We start from the raw sequence: 16251 nt of genomic DNA, 5'->3' as shown, positions 1-16251 counted from the left end.
ATCTAGAAACATCAAGTTTTTTTTTTTCCCCCCCAGGAGTCCAACTGCCCCTCCAAAGCCTCCTTGAAGCATGAATCTGCCTATATCTAGGTGGGGGAGGCACAGGGCTAACCTGTGCCCTTGCCTGAAATGCACCCAAAACCAATCATCACAGTATGGGAATGTGGACACTCACTGCTCAGCAGATCTAGCATCTTTGGTCAAGGAGTGCTGAGAAACTGAGGATCAATCACATGCCTATGAAATTCAATTCTTTTCCAGATACAAGTCTCCTTTCAGAGGAGAGATGGTTAGATGAATACTAAATGAGAATGTTCACTAGGCACCAAAGTCCCAGAACAAATGATAAGAGCAGAGGACTCCAGCTCAGGGGCTGGAAAATTGATTCCAGGTGTCAGTGAACATTTCTGCTCTGTATTCCCCCAACAAAAGGATTTAATCTGTAGCTTGAGTGTAGCCTTCTTGGGAGCTCAGGGCAGCAATCAGGCCAAAGTAAGACTACAGTGCAATGCCCACCATAAGGCCTTTATTTCTAAGGGGCTTAGAAGAGACAGGCCTATTTCCTAGGCCAGGAAATAAAAGAGTGGGTAGTTAGGCAGTTTGGTGTACTTTTTCCCCTCCCCCTAACAGCTGCTATCTCAGACAGCGGTTTCCAGTCTGTCTGTTCAATGCTATTAAATATTCATAAAATGTATGCTAGCTTTAAACATGCAATGACTATTAATCTGTGAGAACAGGAGGTATGTGTGGATCTACAAAGACAGAAGGGGAAGACTCACAAGGATTAATCTTTTACCTTCAGGAATCTGGAAAACAAGTCAGGGGCACCCATCCTATACATATACACCAAGATCAGGAACTACTTTCAGTGTAAGCTGATCTTCTGGCTACTCTAGTTACAGAGGAGACTAGGAGGCAGCAAAACAGGAGAGGGAAGACTTGGGTCTGAACTCCAACTTTCTGACACATAAGTTTCCAACTCTACATACCAGGTTTAATCCTCACCTCTTAGTGCATGACTTGAAGAGAACGGTAATGTACCAAAGCTTTCTTCTATCAGTGGGTCAGAACCCTGAATATTGGTATCTGATTCACAAGTTGAATGAAAGGTATAGGATGTGAGGAGACTCCATTAACAAATGGCAAAACCCTAATATCTCGTCCTCAAATGGCCCAATACCTGGATGGAGAGAGGATTCTGTCTTGAGAAACGCAGGAACCAAAGACCTTCACGCAAGAGGGAGGCAGGAGGAAGTCAAGGGAGATGATCCCCTTTACCCTACCACAAAGGAATGATGCCATTAAAGAGGCAGAAAGCTTCTCTTTTACTTCTATTTCCTACCTTGCTGGCACAATGACAAACAGAGATGTGGTTCAAGCCCCTCCTTGTATTTCTTAAGGCATTAAACAGTTCCCTAAACTTCAGCTTTACAAAAGCAACACTGGGGTTGTGGCTCAGCAGCAGAGCGCTCGCCTAGTACGAGCAAGGCCCTGGATTTGATCCTCAGAACCACATAAAAATAAATAAAATAAAGGTATATTAAAAAAAATACTAACTTATTTTTCTAGCCTATACACAGCTAGTATTTATTACATGCTTACTACGTTATGCTAAATGTTAGTTGCATTAGCTCACTCAGTCTTTACAACTGTACTGTTTCGTAAATGGTATCTATATTTTATAGATAATAAAACAGATACTTAGGGAGGCTAACACACATAAGATCCTCAAAACTAGCTTTGGAGGAGGTAGAATTTAAAATTTGTCTATTTAAAGCCATAATAAAATGGTATGGTATTTGTTTCAGTGTGGCAAATTCTTAATTATCAGGGCTGAGGATATAGCTCAGTTGGTAGAGTGCTTTCCTTGCATGCACAAAGCCCTGAGTTCAATCCTCAGCACCACAAAAAGAATCTTAATTATCCTTTAAGACGGAACTTAAATGTTATTCTTTTTCTTTCTTTTTTGGGTACTTAGGATTGAATATAGAGGCGCTTTACCATAGAGCCACATCCCCGCCCTTTCAGAGACAGGGTTTCACTAAGCTGCTAAGGTTGGCTTTGAATGTGCAATCCTCCTGCCTCAGCCTCCTGAGCTGCTGGGATTACAGGTGTGCACCACTGCACTTGGCTGTCAACCTTCTTTCTCTGGCATTCCCTAAGCCTGTCTCCTACAGGTCTCTGGTATTCAGTGCAGCAGCAGAACACCATCATCTACTACTGTAACAATGGAGAATTTTTTCCCATTAAACTGATTCTTGAGGATAAGGACTACAAATTGGATGCAGAAATGTGACTCAGCATAGCCAGCATAAGGCCTAAGTGGTCTCAGCAAATGTTCACTGTAATAATATTCCTGCATAGGAAGTCTTCTTCCAGGACACAGAATGACTAAAAATGTTCCCTAAGACAGTTCTGGCTTGGCAGTTGGAACTTCTAAATTCCATTACATGGTTGAAATTGATCACAGAACCCAAAATCAGACTGCCTGAAAATGAATCTCAGTTCTGCTATATAACAGCTGTGCGGTCTTTGATAATTAACTTTTTTAGACCTCAGTTTCAATATGTATAAAAAATAGAATAATATCTACTTCACTGGTAGAGAAAATAAATAAACATTAGAATTGACAAAATGTAATAGTAACTAAGACTTTTTTTCCAGGATGCAACTTACATTTGCTGTGAAAAGAAATCATGTTAGTTTAGTTGGAAGTGTTTTTCCTTTGCAGCACTTAATGATTCATCTCAAAACAAATATCCTTTACAGTTAATGAAATAAGGTATTATTTTATAGAAGCAGCATGCTTTCAGAACAGAGAATGAACTCTGGTATACAGAGAATGATATACAGTAATATTAATATGCTCCTCTCCCAATTTGCTATACAACCAATGTAAATTACTGAATCTCTCCTAGAATCATCTGCCTCTCTTGTAAAAGGGACACACACAATAGGCATTCAAACCAAGTTCTCTTTTCCCTTAGCCAGGCAAAGTTACCTATTTTCCCTTTCTTACATTCCCCTTCTTTTAAATGAGGTAAAGATCAGCAAATGGGACAGACTGAAAAGTAGTAAAATGAAGAAAAAAATTTAAATTACTTACTACTAGCATAGATAGCAAACAGTAGCCTCTGTACGTTCACACAAAGAACAACAGTATATCAAAAGAAGGAGCTCATTGCTGCCTTATTCATACATTCTAACCAAGAAATGATCTTTGGGCAATGCCTTGGAGGACACAGTCAAGCCAGGCACAGTGGTGCATGCCTGTAATTCCAGCTTCTAAGGAGGCCGAAGCATGAGGATTTCAAACTCCAAACCAGCCTGGGCAACTTGGAGACCCTCAGTCTCAAAACAAAAAGGGATGGGGATGTAATTCAGTGGTAGAGGGCTTGCCTAGCAAATGCAGGGTAGGGCCCCGGATTCAATCAAACAAACCTGAGCCAAACATCCAACACCACCTCTATCCCCATCCCCCTTCTGCCCCTGGTTCAGGAGCATTCTGCATAAGCATAGACAAGAGGCCAGCTGGGTCCCAACTCAAAGGCTGTTATTCCTGAAACAAAAAACAATCTAGAGTCTATTCAATCGCTGGTAGCCAAAAAGCCCTAAAAGCTGCAGATGCACTTCATTCTTAGCCTGAGGCAGACAGGGGAAAGAAAACAAAAGTGGAAAAACTCTGAGGCTATTTGATAACTGCTTTATCCCTTGGTAAGGAAAGATGAGAGTGTTCCTTCAGCATTAAGTGTCATTGCTATGAGTCTGCTAGCTCTATGGAAACAGGGTGAGTGAGGATTGATAGTGGGAGATAGATATGTTGGAGCTAAGTTTCTTAGCTTCTAGAACTACATGTGGCCACGCATAATACTAGAACAGTTTCATTCCCACTTTTAACAGCCTACAGTATAATGCACAGGACATGCTTTGCAGTCACCCATATAGGGATCAAATCTCAGCTCTACCACTCATAGCCAGTCTCACAGTGATGCCAAAGCTAACCAATTAGCTAATATTATTATTTAGCAGCTATCATGTGTCAGAAATTGTATTAGTCAACCATTTTTAGTAGTACCTACTTCAAAAGGCAGATCTATAGATGCCTTGTGCTTTTAATTGGTGGGGGGGAATGTTGGGGCGAGTTTACTGGAAATTGAACCCAGCCCTTAAAAAAAAAATTATATTTGGAGACAGGGTCCAATTAAGTTGCTGAGGCTGACCTCAAATTTCCAATTCTCTTGCTCCAACCTACTGGGATTATAAGCATATGCTACCATACCAAACTAGACCCATAGGTCTAAGGTCAACTGGTAATTTTGTTTTTTGTTTATTTACTCCTGAGGACTGAAATAGGGGCACCTTGTCACTGAACTACATTCACAGCCCTTTTTATTTTTTGAGACAGAGTCCTGTTTAGTTGCCCAGATTCATCATGGATTTGTAATTTTCCTGCCTCACTCTTCTGAGTTGCTGGAATTATATGTGTATGCCACTATGTCCAGCTTCGTCAATTGATTTTATTTATTGATTGATACTAGGGATTGAACCTAGGGGAACTTAACCACTGAGCAACATCCTTAGCCCTTTTTGAGACAGCCTTGCTAAGTTGCTTAGAGCCTCGATAAATTGCTGAGACTGTCCTTGATTTTTCGATTATCTTGCCTCAGACTGCCGAGCTGCTGGGATAACAGGTGTATGCCACTGCACCAGCTGATCACCGATTTTTGACAAGGACATCCATTCAATGTTGGAAGATTAATTTTTAAAAAATATTTATTTTTTAGTTGGACACAGTATCTTTTATATATTTATTTTTATGTGGTGCTGAGGATAGAACCCAGGGCCTTGCATATGCTAGGCGAGTACTCAACTGCTGAGCCACAACCCCAGCCCCAAGACTAATTTTTTCAACATCCAGATATTCACAACAGAAGAATCTGAACCCCCACCAAAGAAAAACGGCAACAATAAGAAACCCTTACAATTCAATCATAAATAAAACAGACAAGGACTGGGATTGTAGCTCAGTGATAGAGCACTTGCCTAACATGTAAGGCACTGCATTCAATTCTCAGCACTACATTAAAGGTCCACTGACAACTTTAAAAAATAGAAATTTATTTTAAAAAATAAAAATAAAACAAGACAAATAATCTAATTTAACAGCAGGCAAAGGATTCTTTTTGGGGGAAGGGAACTTTACCACCGAGTCTTCCCCCCACCCCCCACTTTTGAAATAGGATCTTGTTAAATTGCTCAGGCTGGCCTCAACTTGTCATCCTTCTGCCTCAACCTTCTGAGTCACTGGGATTACAGATAAGCTGGCAAAAGTAGGTAAAGGATTTAAAGACATTTCTCCAAAGACAAATAACTGGCCAACAAGTACATGAAAAGATGCCCAATGATAGTAATTAGGAAAATGCAAATCCAAACCACAATGAGATGCCACTCCATATCCACTTTGAGTACTATAATAAAATGGAAATTAACAAATGCTAGTGAAGATATGGGGAAATTAGAACCCTCATGCATTGCTGGTGGGAATGATGGAGACTTCGTGAATAATAGTTTGACCATTTCCTCAAAAATTTAACATAAACCAGGCATGGTGGCATACACCTATAATCCCAGCAACTCAGGAGGCTGAGGTAGGAGGATCGAAAGTTTACAGCCAGCCTGGGCAACTTAGTGACACCCTGTCTCAAAATAAAAAACAGGGTTAGAGATGTGTAGCTCAGTGGTAGAATGTTCCTGGAATCAATTTTAAAAATTGAGCAAAGTTCTAATACTCGGAGTTGTCTGTCTCAAATGAAAGGGACTGCTTATGTTGTTATTTGTTTGTAGTGCCAGGGATCAAACCCAGGACTGGATAGGCAAATGCTCTAACACTAAAGCAACACTCCCAACCCCTGAAATAGATTGCTTTTGAAAGCAGTGTTTCTTATGACTAGTTTGAAATACTGATATGTACTATAATAGAGATGAAACTTGAAAACATATGAAAAGTGAAAGTCAACAGAAAGGGCATATCTACACAATTCCATTTATATGAAATGTCTAGAATTGGCAAATCCATAGAAAGATTACTCAGGGGTTGGAGAGAGTGAGTGAATACTTGTAGGTATCATACTTTCTTTTTAGGATAACAGAAATATTCTGGCAAAAAAAAAAAAATCACTTTTAAATTTCATGTTATATGGCTTTTTTTCCCCCTTCCTTATAGTGTTAAGAGTAGCATTTATTCCTACAAGATGAGCTGGGACCCATAGAGGTTGCCTATGATGTATGAATTTCATCTCAATTAGAAAAGAAAACCTTTACTAAACTGTTTAGCACATGCCTGTAATGTCAGCAGTTCAGGAGGCTGACGCAGAACAATCACAGATTCAAAGCCAGCCTCAGCAATTCAATAAGACTGTAATCAACCTAGTAAGACCCTGTCTTACAATAAAAACTAAAAATTCAAAAATAAAAAGGAAGGAGGGCGGCCTGGGGATGTGGCTCAGTGGTTAAGTGCCCTTGGGCTTAATCCTGGGTACCAAAAAGAAAAGATCAATACTTTGTTTTTTAATTTACTTTTATGTGGTGCTGAGGATCAAACCCAGGGACTTACACATCTTAGGCAAGCACTCAACCTCAGCCCCTTAATGACTTTTTTTTCTGATGATAAAGAGTCAGAGAAGTTAGAGATTTGTTTTTGTCTAAGGTGACAAAGGCTAAGACCAGGCAGCACCAAGACAAGTACTCAATCTTGCTTGGCTGCAAAGCTCACAGAACTGTAATAAAGTTCACAGGTAGTGAGTACCAGAAAGTTATAGAAAACACTTGGATCAACTAAGATACACACAGGAAAGACAGATCACCAGCAAACCTGATTCTGCCTTTTCTATTACAAATCCTGAAAATGAAACAGAAGTTTCCCCAAACTTTTAATCCATTTCTCTTGATGCTGCTTTTTTCCCTACAGTGCTGGGGATCAAACCCAGGGCCTCCCATGTCACACAAGCGGGAGGAAAAGGAGCTGGAGATACTGGTCAGAGGATACAAAGTAGCAGGTATGAACAAGTCTAGACATCAGTGAGGACTTAATTATTACTTATTTTGCAGATGGAATTCACACTAAATAAGACTTAAGCTACTCTTGCCACAAAAACTATGTAAGATGATGATAATTTGCTTCACTATAATAAGTTTTTAATAATCTTTATATATCCCATATCATGCTCAATAAATACACACAAATAAAATTTATTTATAAAAAAGTCTACCCTGCAGGCTAAGGTTGTGGCTCAGTGGTAGGGTGCCTGCCTAGCACAGGTGAGGCACTGGGTTCGATACTGAGCACCACATAAAAAAATAAATAAATAAAATAAAGTTTTATATATATGAATAAAGTTTTATATATGTGTGTGAATATATGAGATAAATATATAAATATTGGGGAAAAAAAGAAAAGAAAGTCTACCCTAGGAAGAGTTGAAACTAAATCCTTTTAATTAAGGGATTTCCTCCCCTAAATTTCCTAGCCATTAGTGTGACCAACATCAAACTAGGACTTCCTGAGTGCCTAGAACCATTCACCCAGGTTTTGTACACATGACTCTCCTTAAAGCCTCCAGATCTCAGAAGTTCCTGGCTGAGAGGCAGTTTTAAAAGACATGAGTTCTAAGAGGTCAAATTTTCACTCTCAAAAGCTACATCTACCTTTGGCTCACCTAGTTAAGATCCATTTTCCCCTCAGTGCCATCCTAACCCTAACAACTCATTCAGGAGCAAAGGGAATAATCAGTCAGTCAGTATACCTTGATGGTTTCAAGCAACAGGAAGGCTCATTATTGATAAAGCCCCACTTATGAAAACCAGGGTGTTAAACTTTAGGGAAAGTGTTCCTAGGAAGAAAAAATACTAATATTTACTATATATAAAGTGCTGAATTGTTTGGTCTTACATATTATATTTGCCTTTTTGTGGTGCTACCTATCAAATCCATGAACCCACTCATACTAGGTGAGTGCTCTACCACTGAGCCACATCCCTAGCCCCAGCTCCATATATTTAAGAACTCCTATAATTTGCCAGTCACTATGAGATTATCACCATCTTCTTCCTCCAAATGTAAAAGACACGTATTAGTTTGGAGTCACTGCACAAAAGATAGCTTATACATTCAACTCTGGGTTTGTCAAACTCCATGTCCTTTCTACTATACCACAATATCCCTACAAATGGTCTCCTAAGTGTGAGAAATGCCTCATTCCTAGATTAAAAGCAATATACTATAGGGTTAAGATGAAAGAATCTGGGATCAACATGGACTTGATTTTCAGTCATAAATATGTGACTCTGGGAAGTTATTTAACCTCATTGGGTCTCAGTAACTTCTGTAAAATATACTATACAGTACATCTCTTTTTTTTTTTTTGTGGGGGGGGATCTCATATCCATTTCCCTTTGCTGTTAACACTTCAATTTCTTTTTGAGGAATTAGGTCTTAAAAGCATATGACTCAAGGTAATGTATGTCCAGCCTGACATTCCCTCCCTAGAACCTGAATCTTAAGTAGGAGAAAGAAATCAAATATAATATATGAGTTTATTTATTCCAGTGTGTCCAAGCAGCCAGTCTCTGCTCCAAGACCATTTACCACTACTGTCCCAGTTCTCTCTAGCTGCTATAGATCCCAAACCAAATTTTCTTTCTTTATTTTTTTTACCTTATTATTTTTTTAAATGTGGTGCTGAGGATCAAACCCAGGGCCTTGCACGGGCAAGGCAAGCACTCTACTGCTGAGCCATAACCCCAGTCCCCCAAACCAGATTTTCTAGTTTTCATATTTAATGTGGGAGTTCCTAACATCATTCTAATAAATTCCCTTTTATTTACATTACCATTTTGATGATTTTAACTAACTGAACTTCAAATGAAACACTGTTGACAGAACAAATAAAAAGGGATTCAAGGGATAAAAACTGATACCGTGGGGGATCTTCTTAGCCATTAGAAATAAACTTATGGTCTATCAACTAAGGTAAGTACAGTTGTGTTGTAAATTTGAAATGGCTGTAGGAAAGATTGGCCCATTTATCATCTTCCAGGGTACTTCCTAGCATAACTGTTTTATGGTTATGATAAAAGGATCATCATCCTTAACAGAAAGCCACCTTAACATACCTGACATGGGTCTTCACTACTCATTCTATTCCAGGAAATATATCAAGAAGATTTCAATCACCTGAAAATGGAGAAATAAGAGATCAGTCTTTTGAAGAGGAAGTTCTACAGACATACCAAAAAAAAAAAAAAAAACAACAAAAAACAAAACCCAAAAAACAACAAAAAAAAAAGATAAAGAGATCCTGCATGCAGTTTACACATTACAGGAAAGAAACATGCAACTTTTAAGAAATTTTAAGTAACATTTCACTGTGAATATCAATATAGGGTCCTATGAGGCTCATCCTTGTACATTTTAAAATAGCTGAGCAGAAAGCTTTACTTTGGGGTGCAGCAGGAGGTCTAATCTACAGTCATTGAAATTTTACAATGTGTCATTTAAGATGTCAGACTTTGTGCCCAGGTTACATTACAGTTCACTTGTGATGGGCAGGATTATTAAGAGTTATGGCTAATTTATGCGGCAGCATATGGTTTTTCTTTTTACAGCTATTTTTATTAAACAAGTTTTGCAAAGTTTTAACATTAAAATTAACAGCTAAAGAATTGTTTATGCAAGTTGCTGTCACAGTTTATATAAAAGAGAAATATGTGCTATTAAAATCAGACATTTAGGTTACCTTTGGTTTTTTGCGATGCATGTTAGCTTTACACATCCTGATTCTCTTGCGATAATTTTCCTTTAAAAAGGGGGGTATAGAGTGATCTCTTTTCATCAAAACAAGACATAATGCCCTGAAAGCTGACTTCAAACCATGGTTGAAAATTCAGTTATTTACACTTTATCACAATCTACAAATACATTTTTTGTTGGTGTGTTTTTAAAAGAAAAAAAATGTCCATCATGCACTGCTGCAGGCAGCTTGGCACTTCATACAAGAGGATTTTTCACCCCCGAGCAGTTTAGGTGGCTCTCTTAGGGAAGGCATGAGAACCCTGAGAATTAAGAGAGAGGAGTGGAAATGGGGCCAACCAATTCCATATTTCCTCTCTTGATCATGCAGGAGGGAATTCAGGGCCAGTCTATCATGCCAAATCCTGCCCCAGGCCAGCTAAGTTATTGACAGCATTTCTGGGATTGGAAAGCAAACCATTAAGGATATCCAGGGTTTGCTGGATTGTCATATCTAAAGGCAGGTGCTATCCCTTTCTGAACTCAGTGATTTGGTGTCACTCTTTAGGGCCACCTAGGGGATCTAACAAGGTGCAAACAAGGGTGGCTGGCACTTTAAATATGGAGACCTACATATGAAAACCAATCCAAGTTTCAGTCAGTTGGGTTTTTCTCTCCAGATATTAGAACATTTTGATAGGATTGGTTAAAACTGCTTTCAACAACTTCCAGGGGGTGAAAAAGCTTTGGTTATTTTTAAACTAAAACTTAACAACTCAATAAACTTTTTTTTTTTTTGGTAAACTTAAAATAAAATCCCCCCCACCACTTTTAAGAATGTCTCCAACTTTTAACAAGCCCATTAACTTTAGAGTTAATTTAAGTTTATTTAAAAGAGAAAACTATTTTATTGTCCACCCAAAAAAATGACAATTCATCACATTTACTTTGATTAAAAAAGGACTAAACTTTATTGACAAACTGCTGCAGACATTTTGACATAAGTTTAAGCTACCTATTTAGGCAGACTTACACATGTAGCATTTAATCTTCCGAGAACAAAATGGGAGGACGGTACAAATCCAATTAGGACTTTAACTTATGTACAAAGTGGATTTTGATTCCTTTTTCATTCAGCTGCAGTGTCCCTTTTTATATCATGCTAGTGTTGAGACATACTTGACTATCTTGGGAACAGTTCAATATTGACAACCGTCAACTTACTGAAAAACTTCAGCTTTTGGCCCCAATGTCCAAGTGAGCTTTACATGGAGTGCAGAATCTCAAATGGACAAAATACTTTTTGTCTTCCTGAATACTGAAACTTTATTAGTACTCTTACTGAAAGAGTGTGGCTAAAAAACACTACATCAAATTAAATTTAGATGGCCAGCCCCTCTGCCCCAATCAACCTCTTCAAAACTTACTCCCCCCTAAGTATCTCTCAACACTGTATGCCTGGGGCTAGATTTCAAAACCCACATAATGAAAAAGTCAGTTTTACAAACCTAATTTTGTTGTTGTTTTAAGTCAATTAACGTTAATAATTGCATCAACTATTTAATTCATGAGGATCTTTCATATTAAAATTTTACTTAAGATTCAATCGCCATGTGTTTTTAAAGGAAACATTTTTAGACACGTCTGAGCTCACTTTTGCATGGTGGCACCTACTGCCGTTAACGTTTGTGATTTTAAATCTTAAACAGCCCTGAATTTTGAAATGTAGCCTAGTTTGGGATTCTGCAACTACAACTTTACGGGATGCCTCAAATCAAAACTAAGAGAAAGTTAACAAGCCTTATTTCAGAACCTTTAAGCAAGCAATGTCACTTTTGAAACTAACAGGTTTGTGGTTTTTGTTTTTTTTTTTTTTACTCAACTTTTTTTTATTATAAAAGGTACACTTCTGTTTATATTTAAACAACAAAGAAAAAAGCATCTACACACTTAAAAAATTAATTCGATATTCCTAAATCTATTTTAACTCATTTTAAAATACTACATACAGAAGCCAGAATGCAGAGTTAAGAATGGAGGAAGGTGGGGAGAAGAAGGGGACCACGAAGAAAAACACTTAGACAATTACTTGTCTGTTGTGGGTAAAGCAACAGGAATCCTGGGAGATACAAGAAATCAGTAACAACTTTGCTCATAACTGATATTTTTCCCCTCCTGTTTGATTTTAATAACGTCCATATGGGTGCTCTCTGTATGCTCCCTTCACTGGCCTAGCTGGAGGGGCCTTCAGTGACGGCCTGGTCCCATTCCAGTCATCTTGGCCTGTGGGAAAAGCGAAGACAGTTTATAAACCATGTCAATGGCATTTGGGGATAAGCAAGGGTAGGTCAACCTGGTAAATATCACCAACAACACTGCTTTTCTTTCAGTGTCTTCATACCTCCTTGGAGGTCCTTGTTCTCCACTCCGAACCTCCTGAACAGTCTGGACTATTTCCACAGTTTTGAGTGGAAAGACAAAAGGGAACAACTCATAAAAGGCTGGCATTTACTTTGTAGTAATCTCCAGGAGTGAGGTTCTCCAAAGGCAACATGACTGATACCCCAGTACCCAAACCTGGTTAAACCCAATACCTTGCAGCAAGAGGGAATCACTAATCTCTGTGGGTCTACAATGGCCTTCTCTGCTTCCAATTTGGTAGATTGAAGGAAGACAACCTCTTTCTATGCAACTGCAAGTCAGGTTCCCTGAGAAGAGAAGTGTTGCCTGGCTCTTTGGCAGAAGCAAGCAAGGGCCATATTTAAATGAGACCATGCACCAGCAGAGCTGGTACTTATTGCTCTGATCAACAGAAATACAATCAAATATTGCATTTACAGAATTTTTGGAACTCCTTAAATCCTTTCTTATGTCAACAGCAATGAGAAACAAGACAATATGGTTGACATTTACAAATGGTTTTCCTTTGACAGGGAAGTCTGGGATAGATGATCATTTAATTCTACAAGTTGTGTTTAAGCTTATTCTTACCACACATTCTCACACCTTTCCCATGGCAGTTCACTCTTGAAGTATTTCTCCAGCTACCCACATTCCATACCTCCTTCCATCACCACAAGTCTTAAACTTCTATATGGATCTAAAGTTGCACAGAACCCTATTTATATCCCTAGTATAATACAGATGTCCATCAATTTCCAGGAGGCTTCTAGGTACCAACAAAACAATTTATTTTTCTAATTCCGTTTATAAAGGCAGAGATCAGAACAGATTTAACTGTGGCAACATCAGACTAGGAGCACAAGGAGCAGCCTGCCTCCTTTTAGTTCAGTCTTTTCTCTAGCAAAACAGAAATTCCGTTTAATCAAACACATACAGAGGCTCCATTGTACTACCTCACCGGTGGAGGGAAAAACCCGATGCAATCATACTACCCTTCTAAATAATGGCATATGAGCAGAGAAGTACAATGTAGCTGATTGGCTACTTCATACCATGCTGAGGGGTTGGATTCAGGCTGTCTATCTTGGGAGGCCCTAAAACTGTCCATTATTTTAGCTAGGGCTAAGGAGAGACTGTCAATCACTGTCTTCAGATGCACTCTCAACTGTTCAGCCAGCTCCTTGCTAAGCACTCTCGAAGTTTCCCAGGTATGTTGAAAACACCTCACATTTAAAGAGCTGCTCTCTGCATCCAATGCCACATGGCACTCCCTTTGGGGCCAATTAGCATGGGATCATAATTGGCTCATAAGGACACACTTGAGCAATGTGTTTTTAACCAAATTTCAGGCCATGCTTCTACTGCTCTATTGTCTCCAAGCCAGTATAGAGCTTGAGGACAGTTGTGCCCTGATTGGTTCCAGCCCTGCAGCCTTTGATCTAACAGGCACTACTTTTGCCCACTAACCTGCTCTAATCCATTCCTTTTCAGTTTGTTTCTATACACTGAGATTCTTTTTGTTAGGATCCAAAACTTTTAAAAATATTTTTTAAGTTGTCAATGGACCTTTATTTTATTTATTGATATATGGTGCTAAGGATCGAACCCAGAGCCTCACAAATGCTAGATGAGTGCTCTATCACTGAGCCACAGCCCTAGCCCCAGGGGATCCAAAACTTTTAAAAACTGAGGTGGAGCTGGGCATGGTGGCACACACCTGTAATCCCAGTGGCTCGGGAGGCTGAGGAAGGAAGATCAAGTTCAAAGCCAGCCTCAGCAACTTAGCAAGACCCTGTCTTAAAATTTAAAAATTTGGGGCTGGGAATATAGCTCAGTTGGTATAGTGCTTGCCTTGTAGGCACAAAGCCCTGGGTTGAATCCCTAGCACCACCACAACAACAAAATATAAAAATAAAAAAAATGTTAAGAAAGGGCTAGGGATGTGGCTCAGTGGTTAAGCACTCCTAGGTTCAATTCCCCCACCACACACACACACACACACAAAGAGGTGGGGTAGAAGAATATAACAAAATATGATACAAAAGTTTTTGTTTTCTACCTATATGGCTCCAGAAACATAACTCAGGTCTAGGTATCCCCTGACTAAAGTAAAAAATGATCAGTATTAGCTTAAAAATCTGCTGCTCCAGCCCAGCTAACCTGGTATGAGCCCTAGTTTAAGAATCAACCACCTAACTTTCATAATCTCTCTTTGGACCATACATCATAAAATTTAAATAAGAACAAGACTCCTAGTGTCTATGAACACCAGGGTCTTATAAAATCCAGTCATCAACATTCTCCCCGGCACTTAGTCATTTTGCCCCACCCTAGAAAATAAGACATACCATAAGCTTCATAAGAATCTTGAACCTCCCCATGTCCATAGTCATAATATTCTGAGTCCCTGAAAGCCAAAGACACAGTGTTAAAAAACTACAGCGAAACAAGATTTTAGTTCCACCTTTCTCTCAAATATACCCATACCTGTCATTTCTTTGTGTGTAAAATACAGGGAAAAGCCCATTTTGTTCCTTCTCTAAACCCCAAAATATTTTCAAAGTACACATGATCTACTACTCCTCCCGCAAAAAGATAAACTATAGTAAGGAAAAATGGATACCACAACTAAAAATGAATAATTCTAAACTGACCCTCTTAATGAAATTACAATAAACACATATTCACAGAGATCACTGGGAAGAAAAAAAAAAAAAAAAAAACAGAAAAGAAAAAGAGCAATTCTGTCCCTAAAGTAGAATTCTGAGACTAATTTTCAATCACAGATAAGATACATGTGCACACAAACAGAATGGTTCAAGCTAAATGGAAAAAAAAAAAAAAAAAAAGGAAAAAGGAAGAAAGAGAAAAATCCAGGTTATGGTAGGGAGACTCTAGCTTCCTCTTAAAAATTCAGGCAATCTTAATGTGGCTGGGATTTATTTTCCTTGAACCCAAGGTGCTTTATCACTGAGTTATATCCCCAACGCTTTTTATTTTTGAGACAGGGTCATGTTAAATTGTGGAAGGCTTTGCTAAGTTGCTGGGACTGGCTTTGAACTTATGATACTTCTGCCTTAGCCTCATGGGTCACTGGGAGTACTAGTGTTGCCACTGAGCCTAGCTTGGGATACTTCTTAGTAAATCAAGCTAAGTGTGATGGTGCATGTCTGTAATCTCAGCAATTTAAGACATTGAGGCAGTATGATCAAAATTTCAGCAATTTAATGAGACCCTCTCTCAAAAGTTAAAAAAAAAAAAAAAATTTAAAGGAGTGGGGAGGCTGGCAGGTGTAGCTTGGTGGTAGAGAGCACAGTAGTCCCCCTAGGTTCAATGCCCAGTACCAAAAATAAATGAATAAAATTTAAAAAGCGGGACGCTGAGGATGTAGCTCAAAAGTAGAGTATTCCTGCTTTTAATCCCCAGCACCGCAAAATAAATTTATTTAAATATATTTTCTCTGTTTCCATGTAGTTTTTCATCTGCTATTCACATATTCTAAATTATAATTCTAGTAGGCACATGCTGATTCCACTGGCATGCGCCTATAATCCCAGCAATCTGAGAGGCAAAGGCAGGAGGATCGCAAGCTAGAGGCCAGCTGGGCAATTCAGAGACACCCTGTTTCAAAATAAAAATTATACTCTGTAGAGTAGAATGGCCCCTCGGCTCACTCCTCAGTACCAAAATAAATAAATTTTTGTTTAAAAATTGTAATTACTATCCAAATTTTAGAGCCAAGAATGTACCTCACAGATGTCAAAAGCAGAAAAGATACCTTTCAAACCATGAGCCATACTGCTCCTTAGGTCTGTGTAGCTTAAATATCTCAGTTCCCTTAATTCCATGTATCCATCCATCCTAAGGTACCAAACCACACTGCCTGACTCACCCTTGGCTCTGGCTGTAATAGCCTTCGTAGCCTTCATAACTCTGTTCCGCATATGTATCATCATATCCCTAAAATAAATAAAATGAAATAGGTTAGAATCAGAGGAGAGAGATGCTAATTATATCCCATGTGGGTATGATAGGCTTCTGGATTAATAGGACATAAAATT

General features: G+C 38.8%; 1 protein-coding gene across 2 annotated transcripts in view; it reads right to left on the bottom strand.

Annotated features, from left to right (window-relative positions):
- Positions 1-10729: 10729 nt before the first annotated feature.
- Positions 10730-16251, bottom strand: part of Khdrbs1 (KH RNA binding domain containing, signal transduction associated 1) — a 28130-nt gene continuing 22608 nt past the window's right edge. The window contains exons 7-9 of one of the 2 annotated variants that reach the window (XM_005317736.4): positions 16083-16150; positions 14539-14597; positions 10730-12070 (exon numbers count right to left, since the gene is read on the bottom strand). In XM_005317736.4, coding sequence (XP_005317793.1) covers positions 11973-12070; positions 14539-14597; positions 16083-16150 — 225 coding nt within the window. In that variant the 3' untranslated portion in view covers positions 10730-11972. The remainder of the gene's footprint in view (positions 12071-14538; positions 14598-16082; positions 16151-16251) is intronic. The other variant, XM_040288293.2, reaches the window with a different exon arrangement.

This window comes from Ictidomys tridecemlineatus, chromosome 11 (assembly GCF_052094955.1).
Source record: "Ictidomys tridecemlineatus isolate mIctTri1 chromosome 11, mIctTri1.hap1, whole genome shotgun sequence".
Lineage (NCBI taxonomy): Eukaryota > Metazoa > Chordata > Mammalia > Rodentia > Sciuridae > Ictidomys > Ictidomys tridecemlineatus.
Note: the sequence above shows the minus strand (reverse complement) of the source record. Positions and strands in the feature narration are given on the sequence as shown.